The sequence below is a fragment of the Octodon degus genome, unplaced genomic scaffold (genome assembly GCF_000260255.1).
Source record: "Octodon degus isolate 3935 unplaced genomic scaffold, OctDeg1.0 scaffold00110, whole genome shotgun sequence".
Lineage (NCBI taxonomy): Eukaryota > Metazoa > Chordata > Mammalia > Rodentia > Octodontidae > Octodon > Octodon degus.
In genome coordinates this window covers 7582947-7598287 of record NW_004524686.1, presented here as the reverse complement: position 1 = coordinate 7598287, position 15341 = coordinate 7582947, and the positions used below count along the sequence as shown (strand labels likewise).

At 39.4% G+C, this 15341-nt stretch overlaps 1 protein-coding gene across 4 annotated transcripts in view; it reads right to left on the bottom strand.

Annotated features, from left to right (window-relative positions):
- Positions 1 to 15341, bottom strand: part of Fgf13 (fibroblast growth factor 13) — a 675218-nt gene that overhangs the window by 127459 nt on the left and 532418 nt on the right. Inside the window, exon 1 of one of the 4 annotated variants that reach the window (XM_004639346.3) lies at positions 8931 to 9092. The exons of the other annotated variants lie outside the window; for them this stretch is intronic. Within the exon in view, the coding sequence (XP_004639403.1) occupies positions 8931 to 8958 (28 nt within the window). The 5' untranslated portion in view covers positions 8959 to 9092. Of the gene's footprint in view, positions 1 to 8930; positions 9093 to 15341 lie in introns of those variants that run through there. 4 annotated transcript variants of the gene reach the window in all.

The window sequence follows — 15341 nt, the reverse complement described above, 5'->3', positions numbered from 1 at the left end:
ATATATATATTTAGAAGGGTCAGCCAAATAGCTCAGCAGATTAAAGCACCTGCAAGCAGACACAGGGACCAGGGGTTCAATCCAGTGCATGTCATGCCAGTCCCACCCACAGGGTCTGTTGAGATGGCAATTGAGACTGGGCGTGGTGGCGCATACCTATAATCCCAGTTCTCGGGAGGCTGTAAACAGGAAAATTACTGTGAGTCCGATCTAGTAGTGAGACACTGAGCGAGCACTCTGGAGACCCTTCCTTAAAATACAAAAAAAAAAATTTTAGAGAAGCTTTGCTCATTAAAGCCAAAAGCTGGAAACAATCCAGATGTCTCCGAATTTGTGAACAGATAAACCAACAGGCACATTCGTACAATGGAATACTACTCAGCAATAGAATGTAAAGACTTACTGATACACAATTAACCATACATTCTGAATGAAAGAATCCAGACACAAACAAAAAAGCACATTTGCCTTCCATTTAAATGAATATTTCCATTTATATGAAGCTCTAAAGAAAGGGAAACTATAGTAATAGAAATACACTTAGTGGTTATTTCAAATGTCAGAGGGACATTGGTCATGAGGAAGAGCATTCAAAAACCTTATGGGGCTATGAAAAAATTCTGTATCTTGATACAGGAATAGATTGCAATATAAGTTTATGCAATTTCCAAGCTGATCCAACTGTCTTAACATCTGAGCACTTTATTGTGTATAAATTATACATAAGTAGCAAAACAACTTTAAAAACCAATCTATGAAAAAAAAAACAATCTATGCTCACTTCTTGTGTGTGGATGAGTAAGTCTGCTGAGGCAAGAAGGGCAAACACTGGTACGAGGGATATCCGTGGAGACGAATCCTTACAGGAGATTTCTAGGGATAGTACATATGGTCTTCCTATATCAGAGTCACATGGCACGTCTATTAAGTGTAGATTCTTGGGATCTCACCAACTGAGCTTGGGTTCTCCAATTTTAACCAGTTTCACAGAAGATACTGATGGCACATGCTAAAGTTTTGGAACAGCTGGGTTGCAGAATTTTTAGCCCAGAATGCAGAATTTTACTATATAGAAGTAATGTAGTTAGACAACATTGAATCTAATGCTTGAAATGTGATTTTGTATATTTTCATGAGTTATAAGAGTTATGAATCAGCTTTCACATGTCTATAAAACCAGATTATCTTATTTTATTGTGATGAGTTGACATTTTTTCAAACTTTGAGTATCTTAGAGAGATTATAATTGAACTGAAATTCTAAATATTACTGTGATATTTACATGAACTGCCAATAAGTATCTATGTAATGATGTTAGAGGGAAATAAGAAATATTGCATCAAGACAATAGCTTTGTTTCTATAAATCATGAAGCATTCACACAATTGCCACTAGGAATATAAAGATGTTTGTCCAGGATTAATAGTACTGAAAGACTAGCAACTACTTCTACTGGAATTTGAATAAACAAAGATCAATCATAGTGGTAATAATCAGCCAGTCAATAAAGCAATATCTGCCAAAAATCCATATGAGATAGTATAACATTATGTGTGCTTTAAAAACTGGCTCCAGTGATCATTAACGTGGGACCTCAGCCAAGTTATTTATGCTCTCTGAGCCTCAGTGTCCCTCATATAAAATGAAGAAGACTGCTAAGCTATCTTGCAGGGTTATTATAAGACTTGGAGTTCCATCTGTGAAGTACTTAAGCTAAGGACTTGCCCACAGTTGATGCCTAACAAATGATAGCTGTTACTTCCTGGTTATACATTCTAATCATTAGGGCAATTATTTAAGCCTCCTCTTCTTAATGAAGAAAAGCCAAGAAGCTTTTGACAACAGGATCAAGTGGATCACGCACTTAGAGAATGAAATATTTTGGAATGGTTATAAAACAGAACCAGATTTCTTAATCATGGTTCCACTTTACTTTGTGTTTGGAGGCCTACAACATATAAAACAGGGTTATCACCTTGGGAAAGGCACCAAACAGCTTCTTGAGCTGCTTCTGAAGCATGTAACCTATGTTCGATTCAGTAGGACAAACTCAGAAGCTAACAGCGCCAGAAACATAGTACGTTCTCCACATAATTGAGTGAATGAAAGCAGATAAAGGATCATCCCACCTTGTATGGAGTGCAGTCTATATTGGCAGATTATATAAAGGCTTGGACTAAGCTCCCAACTAGTAATTGTGAATTTCACTACTTTTGCCCCAATTATCCTGATATACTTCTTTAGAGCAGTGGTCAGCTAAGAAGCCAAAGAATTCTCAGGACTTGCCCAAATAATGCACACACACACACACACACACACACACACACACACACATATATCAGTTACTGTTATTAGTCTTGTGGTCTTGTAAATATTATGAAAATAAAAAGAAGTGTTGAGTATGGGTCTGGGCTCCCAGAAATTTATAATCTCATGAGGAAAAGAAGTACAATGGTGGCATACACAATATGAGGTGTAGTGGATTAACTAATAGTCAGTTTAAGGGGGAATACTAGCTGAACTGTGTCAGCCTGAGTCAAGACATGGAGCATCCACTTAAGGATTGTTGCTAATGGCATAAAAACAGAACAGGAGGGGAGGACTGCATGCTGTTGATTTTCCTGGAGAAGCTTCCTGTGGCTTGTTTTCCTGATATGAACTCTTCCATTCTGGCCAGACGAGCTTGGATCCTTGCTGTCGCTGTAGATGGCAGCAGTTCTCTTCAGGGGAGCACTTGTCTTGGCCTTGATCGCTGCTTCCTGGATCCTGTGTAGATCCCTTTGGCTTCTGGTACAGATCTGTCACCTTACCAGTGCAGACTTTCTAAGCTTTCACCACTGAATTTTGGGCCTTCCTCATGTAGATCCTTGATATGGACTTGGATGAGACAGTGCCATGGGCCCTAGGCCTTTGGCTGGGCTCCTGTGGTACGCTGCCATGGGATCCCAGCTCTTGGCTGCATCCTTTGGGTCTCTAGTGCATGGGTATATTTCTGGCACTCTTCTACATTTGACTTTTTGGGTGACTACTATAAAATAACCCTATAAACAATATGTTCTGTATTTAGCATTTTTCCTTACAAACTCTAACTACAACATGAACGATTTTTTTAGAAGGGATGTCATGATTGGTTTCGTGATTATGAGATTTTTAGAGTTGGGGAAAAAGCTTATTTGGTTGGAAGTATAAAAATGGCGTATCTCATTGTGGTATGATATTTTCTAAGGCATTCCCTTTTTATACCTTCAATGAAATAAGACTTTTCCCCAGATATAGTAAAACACAAAGAAGTGACTTTAAGGATTAAGCAATGAAGAGGAAAGAAAGGAGATAAGAAAAAAGGTAGGGAAAAAACATGCAAGTATATATGCAGGATGACTGAAGTGATTGTACTAAAACTCTCTATCATTCTTTGAAAATAGCCGTTAATGTGTAGAATTTTCACCTTGAAAATTTCTGTATGCTGATATATGCGATCTAAGCAACTACATCGAAAATAGCAATGTGTAACACAAACCCTATGGTCGAATACCTGACATCTTGGTCTTCTAAATGTGTAGTATTTCTAATGTCACATCAATTATTACTATACCCTCTTTAAAATGAACTTTAAAAAAGGTTAAAAAAAAGACAAGAACAAAAACTTAGGGTTTCTCAAAAGCAAGTGGTAATATCCAACCATATATCCAATCTTACATAACTATATCTGTTAATCTGAGTAACAGCTTTGATGATAAAGTAAATACTATATCAACCATTTTTTACGTATTTAGTACAGAGTCTATAGGGTCTCGCTACACAGATTGGACTCATAATGATCTTCCTATTTTCAGCCTCCCAAGTGCTGGGAATACAGGCGTGCACCACTACACCCAATCTCAACCACAGTCTCAGCAAGCCCCGGGAACAGGACTGCCACAGCACACTGGGGATCAAACCCCAGTCCCTGAGTGCCTAAGCAGGAGTTTGAACCACTGAGCTATCTGTCTGGGTCTTATATAAACCATTGTTAATCAGCTACTCTTGGTTTGAAAATCTGTAACATATGTATTGTTGTATATTACCCTGCTTCTTTCTTTGTTTCTGATTTTTGTTCTGGCTTTGCTTTTACTTTTCAAAATATAATTAAATTTTTAAAAATGACATATAAAGGACATGATAAAAGTACTCATATATTTAATTCCTGGGTAAAAGTATACCTCCTCAGTGAGGGCATCTCAAATCCAGTCAGCAGAGGGCATCTAATATCCTAATCCGGTTCCCCTGTGGCTTTTACATTGTAATTATTACACTTGACACAATGTATTTGGTATAAGCTCACTGGGCAACCAGATTGCACAGTCCTAGAAGGCATGCTGTATGGCTGCTTCGTCTGGGTGTCTTCATCAGGACTTATCACATCACAGGTAGGGAACTGCATAGAGTGCACACTAACGAATTTAGCAATCATTTAGATGCAGTGGAAGAGCCAGAAAGGGCTACAGAAGTGCTACTAGGGAAAGAAGGAAGGAGCTATGACTAGAAAAATATGGTGAACCACATGGCTATGGGCTTTGCTTATAGAATGAAGCCAACCATCCTCTGTCTGCATTTGGTTAGCATTCAGAGTAAAGCCAGAAAAGGGCTATATGGAAGAAAGAACATAATGAATATGCCTGTATGAGTCCGCTTTCCTGTCATTTGACCCAATACCAGATACCCACAAGGTGAGTGAAGAGAGGTTTAATTTGCCTCACATTTTCAGGGGATTCAGCCTTGGTTAGCAGACTCCAAAGAAGTGAACTTCAAGGTGAGTGTGGTGCAACAAGGGCAAGGTGGAAAGGTGTTTCCTTCCTGGCGACAGGGAAGCAGAGAACAGTGCCAGAGGGAAATGGAGAAGAAACTAGACATAGGCCTCAAGTTCACATGGGCATGACCCACTCAGACACACCCAGAAGCATGCTTTACTAATGTTCTAGGTGCTTCTTCATCCAGTGTTGAGATGATTAAGGCTCACAATGACATTTGAAGGACTTATTCAGGTTTTATTATATTTATTAGTATTAGATCTGGAAAGATATGCTTTTCTTGCTCAGCTGTGGAGTTAAGCCCAAATGGAACAATGGAAACTGCAAAGAATAGTGTTATATTTGGTATTTGCACAAAGAATAATGCAAAAGGTCTTAGCAAACATCATTAACTCTGACTCCTCTGGAGACCTGGTGTCTGCACAAGTAACATTAAACCTGCCCTGCAAAGAGTGACTCCTGAACTGTACCTCAGCCCACTGAAAACAAAGAGAAAAGTGGATTGTGTTGGGAAAGAGCTAATATTTAAACACTACAGCGGCCTCTTAAACTAAACATGGGGAATTTGTATGGGCAACACATGAGAATCTTGGCTCCAGAAGATATTTACATGCCCTATTTAAATATAAAAGTGTCCATACCTATCATTTACAACTCCCTTGGTAAGATCTTTAAAAATTATGTCAAATCAGGTAGTAGCTGCTAAACAGTAAGGAACACTATTGCTAAACCTGCAGAAAAATTCAAGCAGATTTAAATGTAATTATTTTTAGCATTCGTACTAAGTATTATTACATTAAAATGTATATACGCTAAGTAAACCCTGGCAAAATAATTCTTCCTGAACAGAATGTAGATATCTTGTTTTCATTGTGGTATAAAAAATCCAGACTTTTAAATGGAGAGATTAAAGAGTGATATTTTCAATATGTCTATGATACAAGAAAGCTTCAATTTATAGAAACATTCACAAAAGGCTCCTATTCTTACTGCACGCCCCATGTGGATTTCAAATACAACTCGATTTATATATAATTTTCTGGAAACAATCTTATTGTATAAAGCAAGATATACTTATGTTGCCAATTGAGATATGCCTAAACGTGTAGGTGGGCTCAGTGGCACTGCAAAAATGTAAAAGGAAAGTTATGGCATGTTCATCTTTCTCTCATGAGACCGGTATTCCAAGAGGATCTTAGAAACTCACACTACCCAGGAGGCACTTGTTTCCTATGGATAATCTTTTTCTCTTTTACCAGAGCTTAGCTGCTCAGATAAGGTACCCTACCATTTCCAACAACATTGCCAACTCCAAAGCTTTCAGGTTCTAAAGCAAATTGCTAAAAGTTAAATACAGACTTCCATTACGTGTTATAAAGGTCACTTTGGGTTTTTTTTAATAGGATTACATGGATTGATTAATAATTTCCTAAATAAAATATACTGAAATATTTTGCAGTGTTCTACGCAGTCATTTGGAAAATATTTAATCACTCAGAAACACTGAATGTTTTAGTGAGCATAAGCTGGAGGCCGGGCCATCAGAACTGCACATTATAGGAAGGCACTTCGAGGCACTGCCTAGGTGACAATAGTTTCAATGTCTGCAATGAGTGGCCTATGGTCACCTAAAGTACACACCTGCATCCTTTGAAAATGGACTAAAGAACTCTTGATTGAAAAGAATAAATCTATAATTTCTTATGTGCTTATAGCTAAGAAAATGATTTTAAATGTATTGACTACTGCCTTCCCCTAAGGGAGGAAAATCTGCTTTCACATGCTCTGTATTTTGGATACTACAAGTTATTAAGATTACGAGTAGACAACTAGGCAGATTTAGGAATGACAACTGAATTCAAGGACCACAACCACCCAAAAGAAGAAAGGAATAGGAGAGGATCTTGAAGAGCAGAAGGAGTCCCAGGCAAGCAGAGGGTAGCAAGGCAAGAATAAAAACACTCAGGAAAGTAGAGTTTGAGCCAGAACTTTGTATGTTAGAAATGAGACCAGAAGTATAAAGGAGTGAAACTTGAGTTTCTCAATTTACACAAGCAAGATCAGAACAGCGTCCAGGCTGTGAACACTTACATGAAGACAACTATTGTTTAGTGCTCAGCTTCCCTAAGGACTAGATGGGAGGCAACAGAATGAGGGTGAATGTTCTTACCTTGAAGAGCTATTGAAACAAGTCCTTTAGAGAGTTTGGTGGTGCAGTGTCTGGGCTACTTTTACTTGTGTATGAGGGGTGAAGTGTTTTTCTTTCTTACAGTAATGAAATAAGCTACCTCACCATCCTTGGGAGTTGCCACTCTCTGACTATGTCAGCCTCTCTGGGTCTCGTTCGCACTGTGCTATTGTGAACTGAAAGCCTACCCTACATAGCATCAGATTCTTTTAATACTCCTTTCAAAGAAGAACACCTGCAGCATCTTCAGTCACGGCTGCTCTGTCCCATATTTTGCATTCACTGCCACAAAGGGGCTAGGTTTCCCATGAGCATACATCTACTAAAATGGACATGTCTATTTATAACTTTCCATCAGTCAATCCAGAAGTCTTTTGTAAGCATAAGGTTGATTTGTGTTTGAATCTAACTCAACAGCTTAGAAAGCAATGTGGCCATTTCAAATAAAGAGATACACATATCAATGTAATCATCGTTTGGTGACAACATAAGGTCTGTGTCACAGACATTATTCAGCAAGGAACGTATTCATTGTACTCAATTACTTTATACAGTGAAGGAAATAATTTTTTTCAACTGTATACACTGTATCCTGAGCTTAGGGGCATAGAGTCTGTTTTTCCCTTTAATAAAGACAGGCAGGTGAAAATTCTAAGAGTTGTTTCAGAGCCATGATTTACCGGAATAAGGTTAAATTCTCTAACGATGTTCAGCATTACTTTACCTTTGCTGCTCTAACCTTCAAGTGAGTCATGTTCTCTTTTTCTTGGGAAGATCAATTCAAGTAACCAAATAAATGATGCCAATGTAATAATACAGATCAATCCCAGCACTTTGGGGTTGCTCTAGGATCACTCCAAGTAGTGCAGAAGGTCCCATAAAGTACTCTAAGAAAGCTTATTAATTCCAGTTCATTATATGCATGCACACATGCTACTCAGCAGTTTCAGGGTGGTGGGGAGGATTTTGAAGAAATAAAACATAGCAATTAATAATCATTCATCTGAACAAAATGTTCTTGCAAAATGAAACATTTAAAGAGGTTAGCATTGCCTGGATTCTCCTCAAGTTCAATGATAAAGAAAGTGCCAAGGGTTTCAAAGAAAGTATATGCTTCATGAGGTTACTTTACACCAATAATGCAAGAAATGAAAAAAAAAAAAAACTTTCCCGAGAAATGATGTCATTTTTTTTTCATTTAATTGCATATTTAATGTTCAATGCAAAAGTAGCCAGTACAGTGATTTTCACTCTAAAAGGCTCCTGGTCCTGCTATTTTCAAAGATGCTGGAAAGTGGCGGCTGGCTCCAGAAAGCTCCTCTCCAATTGTTTTCTGGGAATAGCTGGAGGCTCTGGGGCGTTGGTCCCCTTGGCTAGCAATCTGCGGCATCTCCCTTGCCGCCATGGAGGAGCATGTCCTCTCCTACTTCCCCAAAGACATTATGGACTGCCTCTCCTCCAAGATTTCCCTAATACGATTCTCAGGGTTAACGTGTGATCGCAACCTCCGGTCTGTAGCACTGTTACCTCTTTTTATTTCCTTTCACTAAGCTTAAATTATATATATTTCAAGCTAATTACAATTATTTATTTATTGCCTCATAAATCAGAATTAGTGTTTTGTGTTGTATGCACGGAGTTAACTCAAATCTAGATGTAGGAAATGTATTTTGAATCATCTAGTGCACCATTTTCTAAATACAAATAGAACTTTAAATACTCAGATATGCTCATTTACTTTTCAATGACGATATCTTAAAACAAAACAAAGGATGCATTTTTTGAAGAGTCTGAGTTCATGATACGAAGAGCTCCCTCCTGTCCCAGCTGGAAAGAACAAAGATCTCAATGGAAAGAACCCCGGCATAAATTTGTTAATTTCTACAAAGCCATCAGTGTCCAGAACAAGCTGACAAATCTACATCCTTCAAAAACAGTACTTAAATAAATCTTACCTGAATACGATTTCCTTAACAAAGCCATGCTTCTTTATAAGCTGGTCCTACCCAGACAGTTGCTGTCTACATTTGGAGCAGACACAGAGAGAGATCAGAGAAAGTTTAAGGCATATCTAAAGTATTCTCCAAGGTACTGGCCAGAAACATCAAGCCCATACTCGCGGTATAGAGAGATCATTAATGGGCATTAGTGACAGACCATTATGACTCTCACAGATCATTAATGATTCATCATGTAGCAGTATTGTTCTGGCAGTAATCAGACCATTGCTTGGATGCAGATGTAGGCTTTGCTCATACTATTTTCCTAAACTTATTATTTCCAAGCATAAAATTGTATTTCGCCTTCTAGAATTACGAAAAATGGTCTGTAACAGGATCCTTCAGCACGAGATTTTGTTGCGAGCTGGCTTATTTGGTAGATGTTTCTCCCACAGTCAGGAATCTTGTAGTCTGAGAGGCTCCTCAGTAGCTTTAAGGGAGGTAGAAATGTATCTTTTACTTTGAAATTGAATTATTGATGAATAGAAAATGCTACAAGCAAAACAGACATTTGCAAGAATTATAGTTATTCAATTTTCTGCAACAATTACTTCTAAAAATGTTGTAATTCTATCTGAATTTTCAGTTCTTTCCCTAAAAAATATACTTTCTTATTAAATCTCTTTGTTAAAAATTCAGAAAATATACTAGCTGCCTCTGAGGAGGGTTTCAACTAATTATAACTGAAATAACCTATTTTAGTATTATAGCATACATATTACTGAAGCACTCAATAGTGTTAGTATATGTATAAAAACCTTAGGGAAAAGCAAAATTTCAAACCAAATTGCCTTTCTTTTTATTTTTGCTTTATGGAAGATCCAGTATTTTGGTAAAAAATGCAAATAGAAATGGAAATTTAAGTTATTCTGGGAGCGCATGAGTCTTTCCTACTGAACAGATTGGATTCTCCTGTGTGGCTCTGGGACAACTTCCCTTGAGTCAGTGAGAAAGGAAATCTGCCTCAAGTTCTGAATATTGTCACTATCAGTGAATATTGAAGAATTCCTGACACCCACAAGGGAGCTCTATTTATGGAGCCCTGTCACCCATATTGAGGGCTCTACGGGAAGAAAGATTATGTCTATTTTAAAGCATCCCATGAACTTACATATTTCTCCTTAAGATTTTCAGCATAATCACAATTGCCTTGTACTCTCTCCTTCCACTTTTCCATCCAACATTAAGAGTGTACCAGACAACAGCTGTGAATGTTAGCCCCTCCCAAAGGGATTCAGCCTGCAGCAGAATTGGTTTAGCTCTAAGGATGGGATTTCAGCAGGAGGCAGAAGATGGAGAAAATTTGTTCCGCAATGATATCAAACACCCTCTCCTTTTGCCCACCAGCTATCTACAGCATAAGGATCTAAACATCAGGAGCCCTTAAAAATCAAAAGGCTAGGGGAGCTGTTCCTCAGCTGGGCTGCTGTCCTGGAGGTGTGACCTATGCGGTGACACAGGGCAATGCTCTGAGAAGGACCCTGCACTTGTTTTGATGCTGTTTGATCACCGTTTTGAAATTCCTCAACATTTTTTGAATAAGATATCTTGTATTTTTATTTCTTACCAAACCCTGCAAATTATATAGCTAGCTTTGTCACTTTAGAAAACCATTTGTTCAATAGTAAATCATGCTTAAGAGGACAAGATGATAAAATTCAACTTGTGGTGTGGGGTCTTTCCCCATTGTCCTTTGACTGGGAAGCCAGGCCAGACTCAGACTCCCAGGCAGACAGTTGCATATGCTCAGATCCCTGTTTGCAAACCAAAATGGCTAATGGAAGAATTCAGGCTTCAGTGAACTCCTTCCACAGGAGAGATGCCAACTTTCTTCAAATAAAAATAGAAAACCCTAATATGGAGGCAGCCTCCTTGGCCAATGTAAGAGCTTTTAAAAAAAGGCATTCCCCAAGGGACAAAATTAAGTCATCTCCATAGGAGTGGTCTTATCAGGTCTGATCAAGAGATTCAGTCTTTCAGCTGTGCCACAACTTCTTATAATGGCTCTGCAGGGTCTGCATTGGTCAGTGCAGTGGACAAGGGGGACTCCTGGGCATGGGAACAGCTCTCTTTTGATGTCTAGATACAGAAATAAGCAAACTAAGGGCTGACACAAAGCCAAACTGCAAGGCAAGTGAAATGTAGTTGTGCTACCCATTCTCTCCTCTCCCTTAAAACAATTCCAGCTACCCAGGACCTTTGTGCTACTCTCTGGCTGCTTGTAATGCCAACATATGAACAACCACTGGTTCCTCCCCCGTGTCTCTGTTCCTACCTTAACTCACATTCTGGGTAGCCCTATTCTGCTAGTCATCTATGTGGCTGGACTTGGGTAGGTAGTATGAATGAGCACAATCTGATTTAGCAAGGCACACTTGGTCATGTTTTGCAAAAGGAGTTTTATTTTGGAAGCAAGTGTCTTGTTCTCCAATAAGCAGTCTTGCAAAGTATGGGAGGATGCTAAGCAACAAACTGGCATAGGCATGGTAGCACTCATTGGGTATATTTACCTTTAGGTGCTAATATATTCCAATAACTTTGTCATTGCTTAACTGATTTCATTTTCTACACCTTAGGACTAAGAATCTCCACCCTTTAAAAAGTACCAGGGTGTCAGGTTTGTACAGGAGATCCTCAGTTCAAGGCAGTCCCTGCAACTCCACAGTAACAAGATAAGTTGTCTATATACACTAAGGTTCTTCTACATCTGTACTGGTTTATTCAAGATCCTCTGCTAGTTATCCTTTCAATATTCTCAAGGAAGACCTTTGTGCCAGCCTCTTCATACTCTCAAGTGACAGCGGCTTCTTTGGTCACCTCACTGTAGCCAACCAAAACTTATATTGACATACATTAAGTGTGGTTGCATTCAGGTATTTACATGGTCCCTAACTTACTGGGCAATAAGTGGCTACAGGGAAGTATGATGTAACAAGCACTCACAAATAAATCAAAAGAAAGAAAGAAAGAAAGAAAGAAAGAAAGAAAGAAAGAAAGAAAGAAAGAAAGCAAGCTAGCTGGTGGAAGGCATACCCCAAAAGGTGAATGTAATTCAACTGGGAGAGTAGCTACCATAATTGTAATATATACATACTCATAGATGGTGGAATGCAGTTTTGCATTAGTTAACACAGGAGTGACTATATACAATTGGTTTAACATCTTAGAGTAACTACTAAGGCTGTGTCATTCAACCTTTTCCAATGGATGCCATGAGGCTCACCATCTCCCCCCTTGTCTCTCTCCCCCTCCCTCCATTCCTGTCTTTCTCCCTCTCTGCAAATCAGCCAATAGTACTCCTCTGAAGTTCACAATCCATCATCTGTCCCTACTGACAGAGTCAAACTAAAGACAAATTGACAAATCTAGTTAATTTTCGGGCAGGTGGCCTTTAATCCCAGCCCAAGAGGTTGCAGGTCTCCAAGCTTTCATTGCTTTGTGGTCAAGCAGCCCAGGCAAGCTTCCTGCCTTCCTGGAGGCCTTAATCAATACTGTGCTCTCTTCTTAAAGCCCTAGACACATCAGAGGCAATAATGCCTGAGATTCAATCATTTCCCATTAAAATGCAAAGCTCTGTCTCCAGGTCCCCTTGATAGTTTAATTGTTTTAAAATGTCCTCCAAAGCCAATGTAAACAGATTTGTAGTACAGTGCTTACTTGCTGCGCCAGCACAGTTTCTTGGCTAATTAATAAGAACGTTTTGCAACAAATTGGAGATGTTGGCTGCTCTTGTCTCTCACCTTAGGGAAACATTATGGAAGGGAAGAATTTATGAGAGTAAGGATATATCCATTTTTCATTAAAAGTAATAAGTTGAAATACAATATCCACACATTGCCTTCCACCGATGACTATTTACAGCACTCTTATAATTGCCCAACCAGGAAAAAAACAAGGTGTCTTTCAGTAGGCAAACAGGGAAACACATTGTGTCACATTCAGACAATGGAACATTATTCAATACTAAAAAAAGAGCTATCAGTCATGACAAGACGTGGAGAAATCCTAAATGAATATTGCTAAGTGGACGAGTCAATCTGCTAGGTCTATTTACTGTATAACTTTACCCATAAGACATACCAGAACAGGTACAACTATAAAGACAACAAAAAGATCAGCGGTTGCTGGGGGTTGGGAGGAAGAAGGATGAACAGGCTGAGCACAGAGGACTTTTGGGGCAGTGCAAGGAGTCTGGGTGATATCAGCATGGTGAATACGTACATCAAACCCCACAGCACACACCATAACCCAAGTGGATCCTAATGGTAATGGTGGACTTTGGGCGAAAACGATTCATCTACATAGGCTGGTTATTGTAACCAATGTAATTCTGGGCACAGAGGCAGATGCTTATAATCCCATCATTCTGAATGCTGAGGCAGGGGGATTAGGAGTTTGAGGTCAGCCTGGGTTGCAAATTGTGTTCAAGGCAGTCTGACTACACAATGATACCTTGTCTCATAAAAGATAAAACCAAATAAAATATGGGGTTAGTCATGTTAATGCAGGGGTTTGTATGTGCTAGCTTTGATGTGAACCAAAAATTGTTTTAAAAAGCAAGTACATGTAATGTTTTTAAGCTTTAAAAAGTACAAGATCTATTCTAGAAACAAAGAAAACCTAGTATGTTGCAGGAGTACATGCTTTTCTTGTGTAAGCAATTGTGAGGGTTTCCTGGCTTTTCTAGTTTTCTCCTGTTGGCAGATGAAAAAAATCCAACTAGGAGAGAAGTTCCTGGTCCTAGATCACACAACTGGCAACTGACTGGAGTGTTGTCAGGGGTTTCAAAACCTTGCCTGCTGGGTAAGCTAGATGTGCTTCATATCCCAGGACAGACGTTTCATGATTCTGTGTCTCTCCTTCTCCCTAAAGCATTCTCCACAAAATCCAATTACTGAAATCTGGCAGCACTGCCCAACTCACTAGACTCCTACAATATTAACGGGTCCCACTGAGGGAAAGAAGTGTCACCAGGGAGACGCCAACACCAGTCAGAAGACTGCAAGTCTTCACTGCCTTCAGCTGCAGTTCTTCACTGCAGCCCCACCACCACCTACCCACACACACCTTTTTTCTGGTACTTGGGGTTGAACCCAGGGCCTTTGCACTGAGCAATACTCCCAAATTCTTTGTTTTTTGTTTTAATTTGGAGACATGGTATTAAAAAGTCACAAAGTTCCCTGGGCTGAGCTCGGGCTTGCAAACCTCCTGCCGCAGCTTCACAGAGCATTGGGATCACCCGTATGCACTCTGTCCTAGGCTTACACCTCCTTCTTATTTCTGCTGGGGGTTACAGAGGCAGTAAGGTACTGCGGCTGGGGAGATGGCTTAGTGGAATAAGCACTTCCCTGGCAAGCACAAGGGCCTCAGTGCAATCCCTGGTTCCGCCAAAAAAGGAAAAAAAAAAAAAAAAAAGGGAAACAGGCAGTAAAGGTACTGAGGAAGATCCCTTTCCTTTACAGGGCCATGAGAGCCTGCTTCAATCAAAGAAACTACCAGATACTCTGCCCATAGATGGAATCCCAGTCAGTACCACTGAGGTCTGATGGATGGAAGGCACAAGTAAACCTTTTAGGTACCCAAGAATTATATCTATTGAGTATTTTGATCTAACAGCCATAATCATGTTAAATAGCAGGTGATGGGCAGTAGGATATGTGTGATAATCATTTCCTCTTTGGGCTATTATTACAATTAAACAGACATTTGTGTAAAGTTCAGGGTCTGGGCCCTTGTGAGCAGACAATGAAAGTTAGTCCTCTTCTCTGACCCTTAGTCAATTCTTGCCCGTTCACTTGTCTCCTCCGTGATCACATCCTCATCCTTCCTGACACTTTTTGGCAGCATTTTGGTGAAAACAGATCAATAAGCAAGCAATCCAAAAACATTAACTTAGTTCTTATGATGCACTAGAACCATTGCCACGTACAAGAGCTACAAATACAGAAAACACACACGTAACAGAGCCCACTGGCTAAAAGATGAATTAAACATGAAGGTAGACATGAGTATAGCTCAAAAAACCTTAGAGCCTAAGGCCTTATGGGGTATTTGTTGAGGGCACAAACTCAAAATAAGAATTTAAAGATAAAATTTGATTGGTCTAGGTCTCTGATTTCACAAACTACATCTTCTCCAACTATTAAGCTTTCTGTGTAATGCCCATTGCAGCCTTGTAGGCAGCAGATCTGAGTTAGTGTACGTAGTTTGCTTTAATGTGCCTATGTACTGTTAGCAACAAGAACTGATTCATGTCCCAGTTCTGATTCTTGGATGAGTCTTCTCAAATAGACTATTCTAAGCCAGGGGTAAAGGGGGCAACGTAACAAAAGTTTGTATCCCACTCTGCTGCTGACATGGTAGTAT